The 15,073-nt window shown below is 48.7% G+C and overlaps 1 protein-coding gene and 1 pseudogene across 1 annotated transcript; one reads left to right on the forward strand and one right to left on the reverse strand.

Annotated features, from left to right (window-relative positions):
- Nucleotides 1–12,126, forward strand: part of LOC142566638 (methionine aminopeptidase 2-like) — an 88,050-nt pseudogene extending 75,924 nt beyond the window's left edge.
- A 117-nt stretch (nucleotides 12,127–12,243) lies between these two features.
- Nucleotides 12,244–12,840, reverse strand: LOC142566639 (uncharacterized). Its single transcript, XM_075677473.1, has one exon. The coding sequence runs from the start codon at nucleotides 12,838–12,840 to the stop codon at nucleotides 12,244–12,246; it is 597 nt and encodes a 198-aa protein (XP_075533588.1).
- Nucleotides 12,841–15,073: the final 2,233 nt, after the last annotated feature.

The raw sequence follows: 15,073 nt of genomic DNA on the forward strand, positions 1-15,073 counted from the left end.
GGATGTGCGCCGGCATTTACTGCATCGTCAAGAACTAGTCTGGCCGGCTTGATGATATTAGAATATTAGTCGCATGTTGCCCTACATTCGGCCGTTGAGCCGATTCTGTGGCACTCATGTGCCTCACAACATGCAAGCGGTCATAAGGCTCCTTCCTGCCGGTGTTCTTTGCTGCCTACCGCCGTAGTAGCTCTAGATATGCTATGACTCGTAGAATAACGTCATGTTATTGTAGCTGGCATCGTCGTCACCACCTAGCTGCTGTCGTCACGTGCAGGCTCACGTCACGCACATGATTGCTCGCCTTACACAAACATGCTGGTTCATCTGGCAGTGCTTTCCGGAATCCAAAGCGTGGCTGGATATACAGCACTAAGCCACGAAGTTGCTGGTACCCGGATATCCAGGTACCTGCAAAGTGCTTCGAATAACGTTGATTACCGCAGCGATATCTTTTTCAATTGGTATTGCAAAAATAAAAATAGCAAAGAATAATCTTGTAGGAGGATATTACGCACTACCTAATGCTGATATGATAATGATAACCTTAAAGGTACTGATACCTGTGCACATGCGGGGGGGGGGGATTGGCCAAGGGTCCAATGGATTTCATAAATTCATTACAAGGGTGAGTTATACATAAATAGTAGTTGCAAATAAATGAAACCCAAGTAGAGTAGAGGGATGTTTTTTCCTGAACAGCTATTCTGAATGAACAATCATAAAGCTATCTAAAAGAAAGAACATGAGCGCCTGTTGCTATACTAACGGCAACGACAACAAAGAGGACGGCACGACGACGACAATCTGCAGTGTACAGCCTATTCTGTAAAGCGAATTCAGCTTTTGGTTCTAATTTGCGTATCATAAAGTTGTGCCTTCAATTTTTTTTGCTTTACTTTGACCTGGTTCTTGGTCAATCCCCCAGAGTGGGCACGTGCCAATAATATTAAGGGACCTACATTTACATCAACTTGCACGGCGCAATAGTGCAGGATGTAAAAGTGATAGGTAGCGTAAAGTGCAGTGATCATAGGTTAGGGAGAGCTAGGATTCACCTCAATTTGCAGAGAGAAAGATTAAACTTGGTGAAGAAAAACAGGTCAACCTAGAGGCAGTAAGGGTAAAAGCACACAAATTCAGGCTGGTGCTTGCAAACAAATATGCCGCCTTAGAACAGAGAAATGGAGATGACAATAGAGGTAGTGAAATGAAACCGTAACTAGGCTGGCTTCAGAGGAAGCAGTTGAAGTAGGAGGCAAGGCACCAAGGCAACCAGTAGGCAAGCTCTCCCAAGTAACAAAGGACCTAATAAAGAAACGACAAAGAATGAAAGTGACTAACTCAAGAGATAAGATAGAATACGCGGAACTGTAAAAACTGATCAACAAGGCGAAAATAAGTGATATTCGAAATTATAACGTGAGAAAGACTGAAGAAGCCGTAAGAAATGGACGAAGCCTGAAATCAGTGAGAAGAAAACTTGACATAGGACAAACCAAGATGTATGCACTGAAAGATAAACAGGGTAGTATCATCAGCAATATCGAAGGTATAGTAAAAGCAGCGAAAGAATTCTATACTGACCTGTACAGTACCCAGAGGACTCAGGATAACTCCCTTCGAAACAGTAATGAACAGGATACAAAAAAAAGAAACTTCTCCTATAACTAGCGATGAGGTCAGAAGGTCCTTGAAAGATATGAAACGGGGATGAGCGGCAGGAGAAGATGGAATAACAGTCAATTTAATCAAAGATGGAGGAGACATAATGCTTAGAAAACTGGCCACTCTCTATACGAAGTGTCTATCGACTGCAAGGGTCCCAGAAAACTGGAAGAATGCAAACATTATACTAATCCACAAAAAGTGAGACTTCACTTCACTTCACTTTATTTCCTTAAACACCCTCGTGTCAGGGTATTACATAAGGGGTGGGACACATATAGATTAACAAGGGAATACAGAAAAAAATTTGAACGAGTTATACAAACAAAAATGATTATCGTGATGCAAGCGCAGACGTAATTTGGTTAAGGAACATAGATGGGTATGCGATGGCAGCAAGTTCTTGGGGAAGGCCGTTCCAGTCACTAGCAGTCCGGGGAAAGAATGATGAAGAAAAAGTTGTTCTGCGTGCTCGTGGTCGAGATACCTGCTGCTGATGTCCGGTGCGAAGAGAGAAGCGTGTTGGGGGAGGGCAGATGTAGGGTTCCTGTGGTGGCTCGGAATAAAAGAATTTATGAAATAAGCATAAACTAGTAATGTGGCGACGAAGTGCAAGAGTAGGTAGGTTGGACTGCGATTTCAGAGATGATATGCTGATATCAAAGAGTACGAGGAATTAATGAATCTAGTTGCCCTGTTTTGAACTGATTCAAGTGAATTAGCAAGGTATACTTGTTTCGGCCACCAGATGGGTGATGCGTATTCTAATTTTGATCGAACTAAAGAGATTAAAGAATTCAAAAAATTACAGGCCCATTAGCCTACTCCCAGTATTATATGAAATGGTCACCAAGATAATCTCCAATAGAATAAGGGCAACATTGCACTTTAGTCAACCAAGGGTACAGGCAGGTTTCAGGAAGGGATACTCTACAATGGATGACATTCACGTCATCAATCAGGGAATCGAGAAATCCGCAGAGTACAATCAGACTCTATATATGGCTTTCATAGATTACGAAACGGTATTTGATTCAGTAGAATTCAGCAGATTCAGCAGTCATAGAGGCATTACGTAATCAAGGAGTACAGACCGCTTAAGTAAATATCCTGGAAAATATCTACAGAGATTCCACGGCTACCTTAATTCTCCACAACAAAAATAGGACGATACCTAGGGGTCCGACAAGGAGACACAACCTCTCCAATGCTATTCACAGCGTGCCTGAAAGAAATATTCAAGCTATGAAACTGGGAAAGCTTAGCAGTAAGGATCGACGGCGAATACCTCAACAACCTTCGGTTTGCCGAGGACATTGTTCTATTCAGCAACGCTGCAGACCAGTTACAACAAATGATTGCGGAACTTGACAGAGAGAGTGTAAGAGTGTAAGAGGTTGAAGATGAATATGCAGAAGAGAAAGATAATGATGAATAACCGGGCAAAAGAACAAGAGTTCAGGATCGCCAGTCAGCCTCTAGAGTCTGTGAAGGAGTACGTTTACCTAGGTCAATTAATCACAGGGAAACCAGATCATGAGAAAGAAATTCATAGAATAAAAATGGGTTGCATCGCATACAGCCGACATTATCAGTTCCTGACTGGAAGCTTAGCATTATCATTGAAAAGGAAGGTGTATAATCAGTGCATTTTACCGGTGCTGACATGGCGCAGAGACTTGGATACTGACAAAGAAACTTGAGAACAAGTTAAGGACCGCACAAAGAGCGATGGAACGAAGAATGCTAGGCATAACCTTGAGAGATAGAAATAGAGTGGTTTGGATCAGAGAGCAAACGGGTATAACCGATATTCTAATTGACATCAAGAGAAAAAAATGGCGCTGGGCAGGTCACGTAACGCGCAGGTTAGATAACCGTTAGACCATTAGGGCTACAGAATAGGTACCAAGAGAAGGGAAGCGCAGTAGAGGAAGGCAGAAGACTAGGTGGTGCGATGAAATCAGGAAATTCGCGGGTGCTAGTTGGAATCGGTTGGCGCAACACAGGGGTAATGGGAGATCGCAGGGAGAGGCCTTCGTCCTGCAGTGGACATAAAATAGGCTCATGATAATGATGATGATGATGATGATGATGATGATGATGATGCGCAGCGCAACAAGCCTTATGTGGCATTGGTCACTCTGTACGTATTCATTGCTTACGACAGTGTTGAACGTGCAATTTTAATGCTCATTGCGACATCACAGCTTTCCTGGCTACATTATAGCTTGAGTCACTGAAATGCCGAAGTTAATTTTACTGTTGTCAAGGCGCCTCTTCCTCTGATAGGTACAAGAAAATACGAGCTATACATCGAGGTGGTGTTCTCTCGCTGGTATTATTTAATGATATTACGGAGCGATGCATGCATAGATGAACGTGGTGCTCGACAGCTCATCGCCAGTGAAGGCAGTAAACGGTGAAAGTCATCAAGCGTGGAGTGACCTTGACTGAAATATGTGAAGTGCTGGGCAACGACGATGTACGCAATATTGACTTTGGCACGCACATTATTGGCCAAATTATTGACTGAACCCTCCATGCTTACCGTGAACTATAACTATGATACATTGGTGAAAGCGTTACGAGATGCCCCTAATACAGAGAGAAAGAAGACTGGGATAGGTTTCAGGCTTAGGGACGCTGCCAGGGCAACCAAGAAGTCATGGAATCTTACGAAGTGAAGCTTGAAGGCAAGACATATCTGGTGAAGGCCATCCGCCAATTAATGGCCACTTGATTGGTCCGTACTAGATTCACGCTGGGACAACAGTGGCTATTGTGACGGGTGGAGAAGCTGACAGAATGGTGGAAGGTGAAGTGTACGCCACTGGAAGCTTCGGCGGCCAGGGCGGGGCGATGTGCATAACGACTTCGATATGCCTCAATACATAAATTTTGACTCTGGTTGTGTGTACCACTGAGGCTGCCACCTTCCAAACAGCTGCTGGGCGTTATCAACCAGAACTTTGGCACTCTGGCCTTCTGCTGCTGCTGGCTTGACATTCTAGGCCAGAGCAAGTATCTCATGGATCTCAAGGATCGCTGCGTGAAGAGCACTGAGTATTCGTAAACGCCCTTGTGCGACACCAAGCGGTGTTACACAGCCCAGTTTAAGCACACCATCCTGCTGCGCCCGACATGCGAGGAAATTCATCGGATAAGGGATGGACTACTTAGATGCCCCAAAGTGCTGCTGTTGTTATCGACCATCCCGCTGCACTGCAGTGGTTCTTGCTGCTGTTGTAGTTGTGGTTATCCTAAATAATTCTGGCGCATACCGAAAGTGTGGCACTGCAGTGGCCTAGAACGCAATCGTAATCTTCATCCCTCTGGTGAGCACCACGTTCATCCCTGTAGTAGGCATCGCTTCGAAACATCATCTTGCTTCGCACAATACTATGGCATCGACGTGCTAGTAATTACGTTTGGGGCGATGACATTGCCTTCTTTCATTTTTGGCACGGCTGGTGATATTCACTTTCGTTTCCCGGTTTTCCAGGCATGCCTTATCTACAATAGTGGTTGGAAATATAGATTTTACCATCATTATTCGAAAGTGTGCGGCTCTAGCTTTTTCTATTACAAACCCAGTGTAAAACCCAGTCGCACATCACCTTAATATTATTCCTCAAGTAGTATAAGTTTAGTACCCCATGTGTAATTTACGACGGATATATTTACTCGCTCCAGCCCATTGATTATATTGATTCAAAAAGTCTACGTGTGATTACAGTATTGATGGTTTCCTGTGTGCAAGCTTCAACCGCTGATTCACTTAGAGTGAGAAGCGTTGCGTGTGTGGGCCTGCCAAAATTTGTAGCAAACACCCTGGTGTACCTGGACGCAAAGGATTCTACCCTGTTCGGCCCGCTTTGCCTTGTAACCGCACAATGCTTTCTAAGACTTAACTGATCTTTGAGCAGGTCGCAAATAGTTTTCTTCTCGCAGCATCATTTATGTTAATGTGAGAAGTATTCTTAGGATACTTCACACAATTTCCAGTACCTATCTGTGTGTGTCTTTAACCGTTTTCCTTTCACGCAAACTTGGGTTTGCGCCACTGGGTATGTGCTGCCTGGTATGTGCCATTAAATGTGTACAACTGGGTATGTGCTGCAGGGTATGAGCCACTGAGTTTGTACAACTGGGTATATGCTGCAGGCTACGCGCCATTGAGTGTGTACAACTGGGTATGTGCTGCAGGGTATGAGCCACTGAGTTTGTACAACTGGGTATATGCTGCAGGGTACGCGCCATTGAGTGTGTACAACTGGTTATGTGCCACTCTTAAGTGAACATAACGAACCTTTTTGACACGAACTTGGGTCACTGGATATGTGCAACTGTGTTTGCGACGCTCTTCAATGTTAAAAAATCTTTAAAATTTCTACAGTGCTGGGCGGAATAGAATCCGGGTCAGGCATGAATCCAGGGGGGGCGCCCCCCCCACCGAAATTAAGCGGCATACGCCCCCCCCCCCCTCGCCCACTCCACCACTCCTCACGCCCATTCATAAAGCACCGCCAAATCAATCTTGAGACTTGACAGCTATTCGGCAGTCAACATTTTGCTGCCTTTTTCACTCCTTAGGGGTGGCGGTAGTTATCGGCATCTCCTGACGTGTGAAGGCCAGTATTCTCATCTAGACACCCTCCTCCATACGGCAATAAACGCAGCGCTGGGACGAGCCCAACATGCGTCCACGCAGCTCGTACTACGACTCGGGGTACACAACACCATCGGCGAACTAGTTGAAGGTCATCTTAACAGCCAATTGCAAACGTCTCCATCGAACAATGCAGGAGTACCTCATTCTATCCCGGCTAGCATACCAAACACCAAGAAAACCACAACAGGAAGACCGCCCACTTCTATCGATTAGCATTCGCAACAAAATTCACGTGGCCCCAATTTCCCGGAATATGCACCCTGACCGTCATAAAGGTCGAAGAAAGGCAAGAGCACAAGCCCTGACTCGACTCTTTGGCGATGACACATTGGACACACCGGTCCTATACACCGACGTGGCCTGGTACCTACAGAGACATATCCTATGTCTAGTCGTACTAGATAGTAGAGGCATTCTGAGCGCTTCGGCCACGCTCAACACTGTGGACAGTGGCACGGCGGAAGAGGCTGCTATCGCCCTAACTATTGTACATGCTTCAATCATACCGGCACTGGATGGCCCCATCACAGTGGTCGCTGATTCACAGACCGCCTGTAGGACTTTGGCACTAGGGATGGTGACACCCTACACACACTGCATCCTTAGATCATTACACCGCACAGCGTTACACAGGGTGCGTACCGTCTAAACACCTGGACACACCTCTCTCCATGGTAATGAACGCGCTAATGCGGTAGCCCGAGATCTCGCTAACCGGGTGCCACTGGAAGAGCTGTCCAACCCAGACGAACCACTGACAGAACCACTGACAGAACCACTGAACTACACTCGAACGCCACCTTGCGGAGATAGCAGGAGACACTTCCCCCACCAGTCCCTTAACCGATAAGATGCCGTCGCGTGGTGACAGCTTCAAACCAATTAATTTCGCGGTCTCCTTTACCTTCACCTCTTCCACCCCACACAATATCTCTTATACTGTCTCTACTGTGGAGCAAAGCCCTCAGTAAATCATTGCACATGGGAGTGCCCACACACTCCGAGTTACTATCCTATTCCTTCACCTTCACCTTTCTCCTGGGAGACTGCGCTAACCAGCTTAGACTTGCAAGAGAAGCGACGGCTGATCCGGCGGACACGCGGAGGCGCGCAGTGGGGCCCTGAACTAAGGGCTCCACCATACGAGTAAGTCTCCCCACCTCATTTTAAATAAGTGCTTTTTCTCTCTTTCTCATCCATTCGGTACCGGCGCGATTAACTCGAGATGCGTTCAGTTGTCACCATCTATCGCAACAGTCACGCTGTTGCTTCGTTAGTTCAACCTTCTTTGTTGAGACTGATCCAGGGACCGGGAAAGGGATTCGGTTCGTAGTTATCTGGTCGGTATGCTGGAGAAACGAGTTGCGGCAGCAGAAAACGCCAGTTGCGCTTAACTTTTCCTTTTGCTTCATTATTTCCTCGAATGACGGCTCGCCGCGATGCTGGCTGATCCTCGGAACCATAAACACGTGATGTGGGTTAGATAAGGTGGAAAATAAGATCATGCGAAACAGCGTCCATCATCAAACCCTGCAATAACCGTTAAGCCCATAAGCAATATGGCTGTTACCCGTTACCTCGTCTGGTTTTTCCCTAATTGTGCGGAACTTTTCGTGCAAAATCGGCAACAGGAAACAAAAGTCGCAAGGAGTAGAGAAATTAAAGGATCTACTTAGGGAGAGAGCCGAGGCAGCAGTCAAACAGGAAGGAAAAACGAAGATTAATAAATTTAACCGTTGTTTGTGAAAATAATTATGGATGAACATCTTTCTCTCGAAAAAATCACCGCCCCTTCCAGTCCATGAAGATGGTAGAATAGCGAATCTGTTTTAGTTATTACTGAGTGTTACATCATGCATGTCAAACTTCACAGGCAGTCTATATTGTAAATCTTTTGTTTCACCATTGTTTCACCTCATTTTGGCTTTTGCAGTAGGCAGCTTCTTCCTCAGGAGTACGCGCTACTCGTGGTCTTAGTTATAACTGGGAGGGAATGTTCGGAACCAGTAATCCAAAGCTCCGTACATTGAGCGCAAGGCCCTCCCCTGGAGATACAGGCACTGCAATCGTTTTGACGATTAGTTTGGTTTGACTATCACGTGGCTGCCGGCATTTGTTGCTGGCGCAAGAACTGCCAGCAGCCACGCGCTCCTAGTATCGCGTTTCAATCACCGGGCACTGTTAGTTGACCGCAAACCGCCAGCATAACATGTGTTTCTTTCGCGGCAGGGTGGAATCAATCGTCGACAAATTCGATGCCGATCTGGCTAGATCGCCGCAAATGCACCGTGTGACCATCGTATAAGATTTGCGTACAAGATAGCATTCTCGCAGTGGGAAAGGGGTTACTCCAAGCCTCTTCCCCTGTTGAGCTCTTCTTTTTCTGACCTGCTAGGTCACGTGGACCCGTTTTATGGAAATCCGGCAACGACGGCACAGGGTCCGCCTAAACAGCTTCGCTGTAAAAGGAAGTAGAGAAAGCGCTGTCGGAAGTGGATAATAATTGCGTGTGTTTTGAATGAGGCGTATACAGTTATCAATCGAGCCACCTAACGTAGCCACTTCTCTGCTGTGCTTATGTGGGTGTTTTTCTAACCTTCAGCGGTGGACGCAGTACGTCTAGAACTGCGGCGTCCTGCGCTCTGCGCGGTTGTACGGGACTGGTGGCCGCACACCGTTACGCAACTCTCCAATAACAATACGAGTCGGTTTTGGTACTATCTAGAACAGTAATCTAGGGAACCAAAAGAACTGTGATTGTTCCGCAAGTATATATTTCTTTATTATTCTTCCAGAGCTAATACAAAAAACGCTACTAGAAATACTTATTTTGCACTTTCGCTTGTTTACTTGTTCGTGACAGTGTTTTTCCTGCGCGCCTTTCCTGTGCGAGTCCATTTGATGTAGTTCCTTGCTTGCCAAGTAAAAAAGACGTTTATCTCACAGGGGTACCTCTGAGATACACCTTATTTCGTGTCCCTTTCGCGGGTTTACGCGTCTTTATGGCGAACGGCGGGCATTATTCACATTTGCACTAGTAAAGGTACCCCACTCATTTGCATAGCAAAGTTACCTTGAGTAGGCCCCCGTCCCCCGTCCCCCCTCGAACAAAAATCCTGGGTACGTGCCTGATCCTGGTCATATACATCCAGGCACTCTTGCATGAATAGAGACGCCCCACGCATGCACATCGCGGCGGTGCCGCCAGATGGCGCAGCGTGTCCAAAGGGACGCGCGAGGGAGCAGCCCTGCTGCAGTACACGCCTCATACATGACACGGCTCGGTAGTGGAAGTACGGTGCCTCGCTACATTGATACAATGTGAGTCGCTTTGACCGCAATCTTGACGTGGCTTCTGCCGGAATTTTCTTCCTCTTCATTGACCCCGATTATATGCGCCCCACGTCGCAAACCGACAGGTTGCAGTGGAGCGCCAGGACCGAAGCACCAGCGTGGCAGGCTCTTAAAACGAATTAGAGGGTGCCGTGCTTGCGTCGCGAGCACGTGCCACCCAATTTTATTTTCGTAATCTTCTTGCATTGCCGACCGAGAGCACCGACTTTAGCGTCCGCGCGTAGCGGGGCCGGTGGGCGCTACACGGCCCCCCGCCCAGACGGAACGGCGAAATGTACTCGTCGGCGAAGTGGAGACGGTGCTATCTGGGTTACGAGCAGATCTCCAGATACGCCGGCGACATCCGTGGGGAGCTCCGTGGGAGGGATCTCGAGGGAGGCCGGTATGAGGCTATCTAATGAGACTACCCCTTCGCGACCATCCAATAGCATGGTGCCGGACTTCAGTGTCTGGTAGAGGACTCGGTACGGCCCATCGTAGGAGGGTGTAAGCGGTGCCTTTACAGCGTCTCGTCTGAGAAAACGTGGGTCGACGACGCAAGGTCGGGATGCACAATGATGCTTTAGTGCGAAGATCGACGCGGGACGGGGCGCAGTTGCTGAGTGCAGTCCTGTAGGCACTAAAGCTACTGCAGCGGTTGGGGCGAGGAGACAGAAGGAATGAACAAGTCTCCAGGAAGTCGCAGGGGCGCATCATAGACGAGTTCGGCTGGGAAACAGCCATGGTCGTGACTAAGGACAGCGCGTAGGCCGAGAAGCACCATATTACATTGGAAGGTGGTCGCCCCAGTTCTCCCGATCCAGGCGTGCAGTGAGGGCAGCCTTGAGCTGGCGGTGGAGCCGCTCAACTATGCCATTGACACAAGGATGACATGCTGTGGTACGACAGTGTTTAGCACCAAGTAGGCGGTTGAGGGAAGTGAAGAGGGTACAGTTAAATTGCCGGCCGCAGTCAGTGGTCACGATGCTGGGGTAGCTGAAGCGGGAAGCCCATGCTGAAACGAAGGCTTTGGCGACCATTTCCGCAGTGATGTCCGGAATGGGCACGGCTTCCGGCGAACGGGTGAAGCTGTCAATCATTGGAATGTACCGGCAGTCGGGAGAGCAAGGAAGTGGTCCAATCAAATCAAGATGGGCGTGGTCAAAGCGACAGCGAGGTGGCAAAAAAAAACTACATGGGAGTCTTCGTGTGGCGGGTCACTTTGGCGGTCGGGCACGCGAGGCATGAACGTGCGCACTGGCGAACATCGATGTTAATGCTTGGTCAGAATTAGCGCTGTGTAACGAGGCGCTGCGTGGCTCGGATGCTGACATGTCAAATGTCGCTAAAAATCTGGAACACCGCACGACGGAAGCAGCAGGAATGAAGGGGCGAGGTGCAGCCGCTGACATGTCACACCAGAGTGAGCCAGGCACAAACAAGCGGGTGAGGAACGAGTTGTAGGCGGCGGGAACGGGGATGGTTACGCAGCGCTGGCAGCTCAGGGTCTTCCATCTGCGCCCGAGCGAGACGTTCCCAGTCCACAGGTAATGTAGAAGTGCCGAGGGAAGTGATGCGGGAGAATGCATCAGTTGCCTCGTTTTCGGTGCCGTTATTGTACCGGGTATCCATAGTGAACTCGGATATAAAGGCCAGTTGACGAAGTTTACGTGCGACGTACTTGGATGGGCTTGTACGGAAGACATACACGAGATGCTTATGATCCGTAAGAGCATAAAATGACTGGCCCTCCAAGAAGTGCCGGAAGTGGTGGATGGTACAGTAGACAGCGAGCAGCTCGCGGGTCTTGGGTAGCGAGTCTCGCCAGCTTGGAGCTTCCAAGAAAAGAAGCCCAGTGGACGCCACTCGGAGTAGATTTGCCGCTGGATAAACAGCGCCGATGGCCACACTGGAAGCGTCCACCATGGCGCGAGTAGGCACGTTAGTTCTCGGGTGGATGAGAAGCACCGAATCGGCAACGGCGTGTTTAGCAGCCCTGAAAGCAGCTTGAGCTTCGGGAGAGCAGGAAATCGCGGATGAGGAGCCCTTGCTCGTGCGAAGAAGGTCAGTAAATGGATGCCGAAGCTCAGCGCAGTGCGGAATAAAGCACCGGGAGAAATTCACTAGGCCCAGGAACTTACACAGCTTGAGTAGGGTAGTGGGGGCTGGGAAGTCTTGCATGGCCTGGGCGTGGGAGGGCAACGGAAAATTCCCAGAGCCGAGATGTGGTGACCCACGGACTGGAGCGCGGAAGACTCAAAGACGCATTTCTGGCGGTTGACAACCAGGCCAAATTGTTGAAGGCGTTGAAAGAGTTCCCGGAGGTGACGCTCATGGTCCTGCAGATTGGGACTCGCGACGAAGATGTCGTCGATGTAGACAAATACAGCCAGGAGTGCACGCGTTGCCTCGGCAAGGAACCTTTGGAACGTTTGAGCTACGTTGCGTAGCCCAAGGGGCCTGCGCACATACTCAAACAAGCCGAAGGGTGTCTTCGGGATATCGACAGGCTCAAAGGCGATTTGGTGATAGGCCTTGACAAGATCCACTTTACTAAAGATTTTGCATCATTCCAAGTGGCCGGGTAAATCCTGAATGTGTGGGAGGGGATAGCTATCGTGGACCATGTCAGCGTTGAGCGCCCGGTAGACCCCGCACGGACGCCAGTTACAATGTGGTGGGCTACGCTGTGCACTGTGCTGGGCCGTATGGTGGGTCACGCTCTGCTTGCGTGGCTGATTTAAATTGGAGGGCCTCGTCACCTCAGGAAAATCTTCGAGGATGCGAGCGTACGGAAATAGTGGAATCAGAGTGTGAAGGCCAGTGGGCGCGACAGCCGACAGAACTCCAGGGATGGAGAGTCGCGTCTTTCTGTCAACCAGGCGATGGTGGCGCATGCTGACGTCGAGGTCAAAATGGGTCAGGAAGTTAGAGCTGAGGATAGGCTGATTGACGTCGGCTACGATGAAGAACCACCGGAACGTGCGCCGCTGGTCAAGGTCTAGAGTGAGATACCGTAGACCATACGTGGCGATGGAGGTAGAGTTCGCCGCGCTGAGCGTAGGACCAGGTGACTTAGAAACGCTATCATACCAGGCGGACGGAAGTACGTTGACCTCGGCACCAGTGTCTACAAGAAAGCGCAGGCCGGAAATGCGATCCATGACGATGAAAAGGCGGCCGGGTTGCAAGGCGAGGTCACAGGCCGCCGTCACTGATCTCGCAGTACATTTCCCGGCCACTGGCACGGGGTCTTGAACTGGTGGGTGCTGCGCTGGAAAGTGCAATGCTGCAGCAGACAGACAAGCTTCGAGGTCTGCGCGAGTGGGGACTGCTCGGGGAAGTGGGACGGCGGCTGGTGCGGGAGGAGGAGCCTCGCTGGTCATGAGATGACGTCCAAAGGGTGTCGATGAAGATGGCGAGCTGATCGATCCGGGACTCCAAGCGGGCCACGATAGAGGACTCTGGTGTTGAAGAGAGAGCGGCGACAGAAGGAGAAGTCGCATCGTTGACTCGACTAGCAAGCTTGGCGAGGCGGTCGAGGGTCAAGTCTCCTGCAGCGGCCTAGACAATGTGGATGGACTGCCGTAAGCGCTGCAGGAAGAGCTACTTCAACAGCACGCCCTTCGCGTAGATGTTGCTTGAGCCCAACAGCCATCGCATGCTGTTGAGCAGCTGGGAAGGGCGGCGACTAACAAGCTCCTTGGAGGTGAGCAGGCGCTGGAGGCGCGCCCTCTCAGGTGTCATGGTGCGGTCTAAAATACTCTGCTTCGGTTGCTGGTATGGGAATCACCCAAAGGTGCAGCGATGACGTCCGCCCCCTCGTGAGCGATCTCAGGAGACAGGTAGGAAGTAAGTGGCGATACCGAGAAGTCCCCAAGGTGCTGTGGTGTAAATCGAAAGAGGCTTGGACCTGGGTGAACCATGCCTGTAAGTCCTTGCGCCAGAACGTGGGCAGGTGAAGCTTTAGAGCTGCGACGTCCCGTGAGCGCGAGGCAGCGTCAGGCGGAAGGTTACCTGAGGGCGTTAGGTTCCTCGGGTCAGTCATCTCGTAGTCCCGAGTCACGAAATGTCGCGAACCGAGAGGTTAGAGCGGAGCGCCAGGACAAGAAGACCAGCTTGGTGTAAGCCTACTGATATAGCTCAACACACTACGGGAGATGGGCCATGAATCGGGTGGCAGTAAGTAATAAGGAAAAAATACTTAACTATAATTTTGTAACTTGAAAACGATATTAAATGAATACTATAATCGTTATTACCAATTTTCAGGCTGTATTATTGTAAAATTGGAAGCTAATATTTTTGTGTTGATATTGAGGAAAGTAAAACAATGAAATTAACATGGCAGTCTCGTAGCAGACTATCAGAACTGACTAGCGTGTTCCGTGCTTGCGACGCGAGCACGCGCCGCCCAACTTTATTTTCCTCATCTTTTCTACATTGCCGACCTTTGGCGTCCGCACGTAGCGGCGTCGCTAGGCGCTACGCTATTTTTGTGTAAAGTTTACAGGATGTACATGATCATACTACACAGGATGTACTACACAGGTTGTACCAACTATCATGCACCAAGATTTAAAGATATGCAAATAACACGTAGTTGGACAGAACCAAGGTAATGTTGTTTACCGTCGCATGGAGATGCTCAGGTTATTTTTCTTGCATATCGCTGAATTGCATAATTAGTGTTAATTAATTATTACACTTCTCAAATATTACAATTAGATGAAAAACGTCAATGAGAAAATTGTCGAGCAACATGAAAAACTCCTAATACAGCTTTCCGTTGCTCAATACGTGCTACATAACAGTGTTTTGCTTGCGTGCAAGAAGCCCGCGAATACACGCAAAATTGCCGCGCGAGTCACTAGGCGGCATGCAAAAAATAATCTATCTCCAAGCGACGGCGAACAACATTACCTTGGTTTTGTCCAGCTACGTGGCATTTGCATATTTTTAAAACTTGGTGCACAACAGTTGGGGCACCCTGTATATGGAATGCGAAAGTAAGAAATATAATTCCCACTAACAATCATTCTGGTTCTGTGGAGATAATATCAGGCGATATTTTCACAAATATTGCGAAGCTGCATCAATGCCACGTTCAAAATGGATTTCAGCAAGCGCTGTCATAGCAACTGACGCATTACAATGTAAAGAAAGAAGCTATGCGTGGTTCTAAGCCAACACCAGTTGTATTGCTATCTAGGCGGTGTAGGCTAAGCCCAGTGTAGAAAGGAAAGGAAGCTATTACTGCACAGGCTGACAGCGTTGTTTACGTTTCTTCATAACCTTTACATCTAAATATAACCACAGCACATGTTCTAGGCGACTAATAGAGTACTGGTTATTAAAACACGCTACGTTGAAATAATAATAATAATAATAATAATA

This window comes from Dermacentor variabilis, unplaced genomic scaffold (assembly GCF_050947875.1).
Source record: "Dermacentor variabilis isolate Ectoservices unplaced genomic scaffold, ASM5094787v1 scaffold_13, whole genome shotgun sequence".
Taxonomy (NCBI): domain Eukaryota; kingdom Metazoa; phylum Arthropoda; class Arachnida; order Ixodida; family Ixodidae; genus Dermacentor; species Dermacentor variabilis.

Bases quoted from the DNA above. Each gene is read 5' to 3' on its own strand.
- LOC142566639 (XM_075677473.1), bottom strand. From the start codon at position 12,840: ATGGATCGCATTTCCGGCCTGCGCTTTCTTGTAGACACTGGTGCCGAG.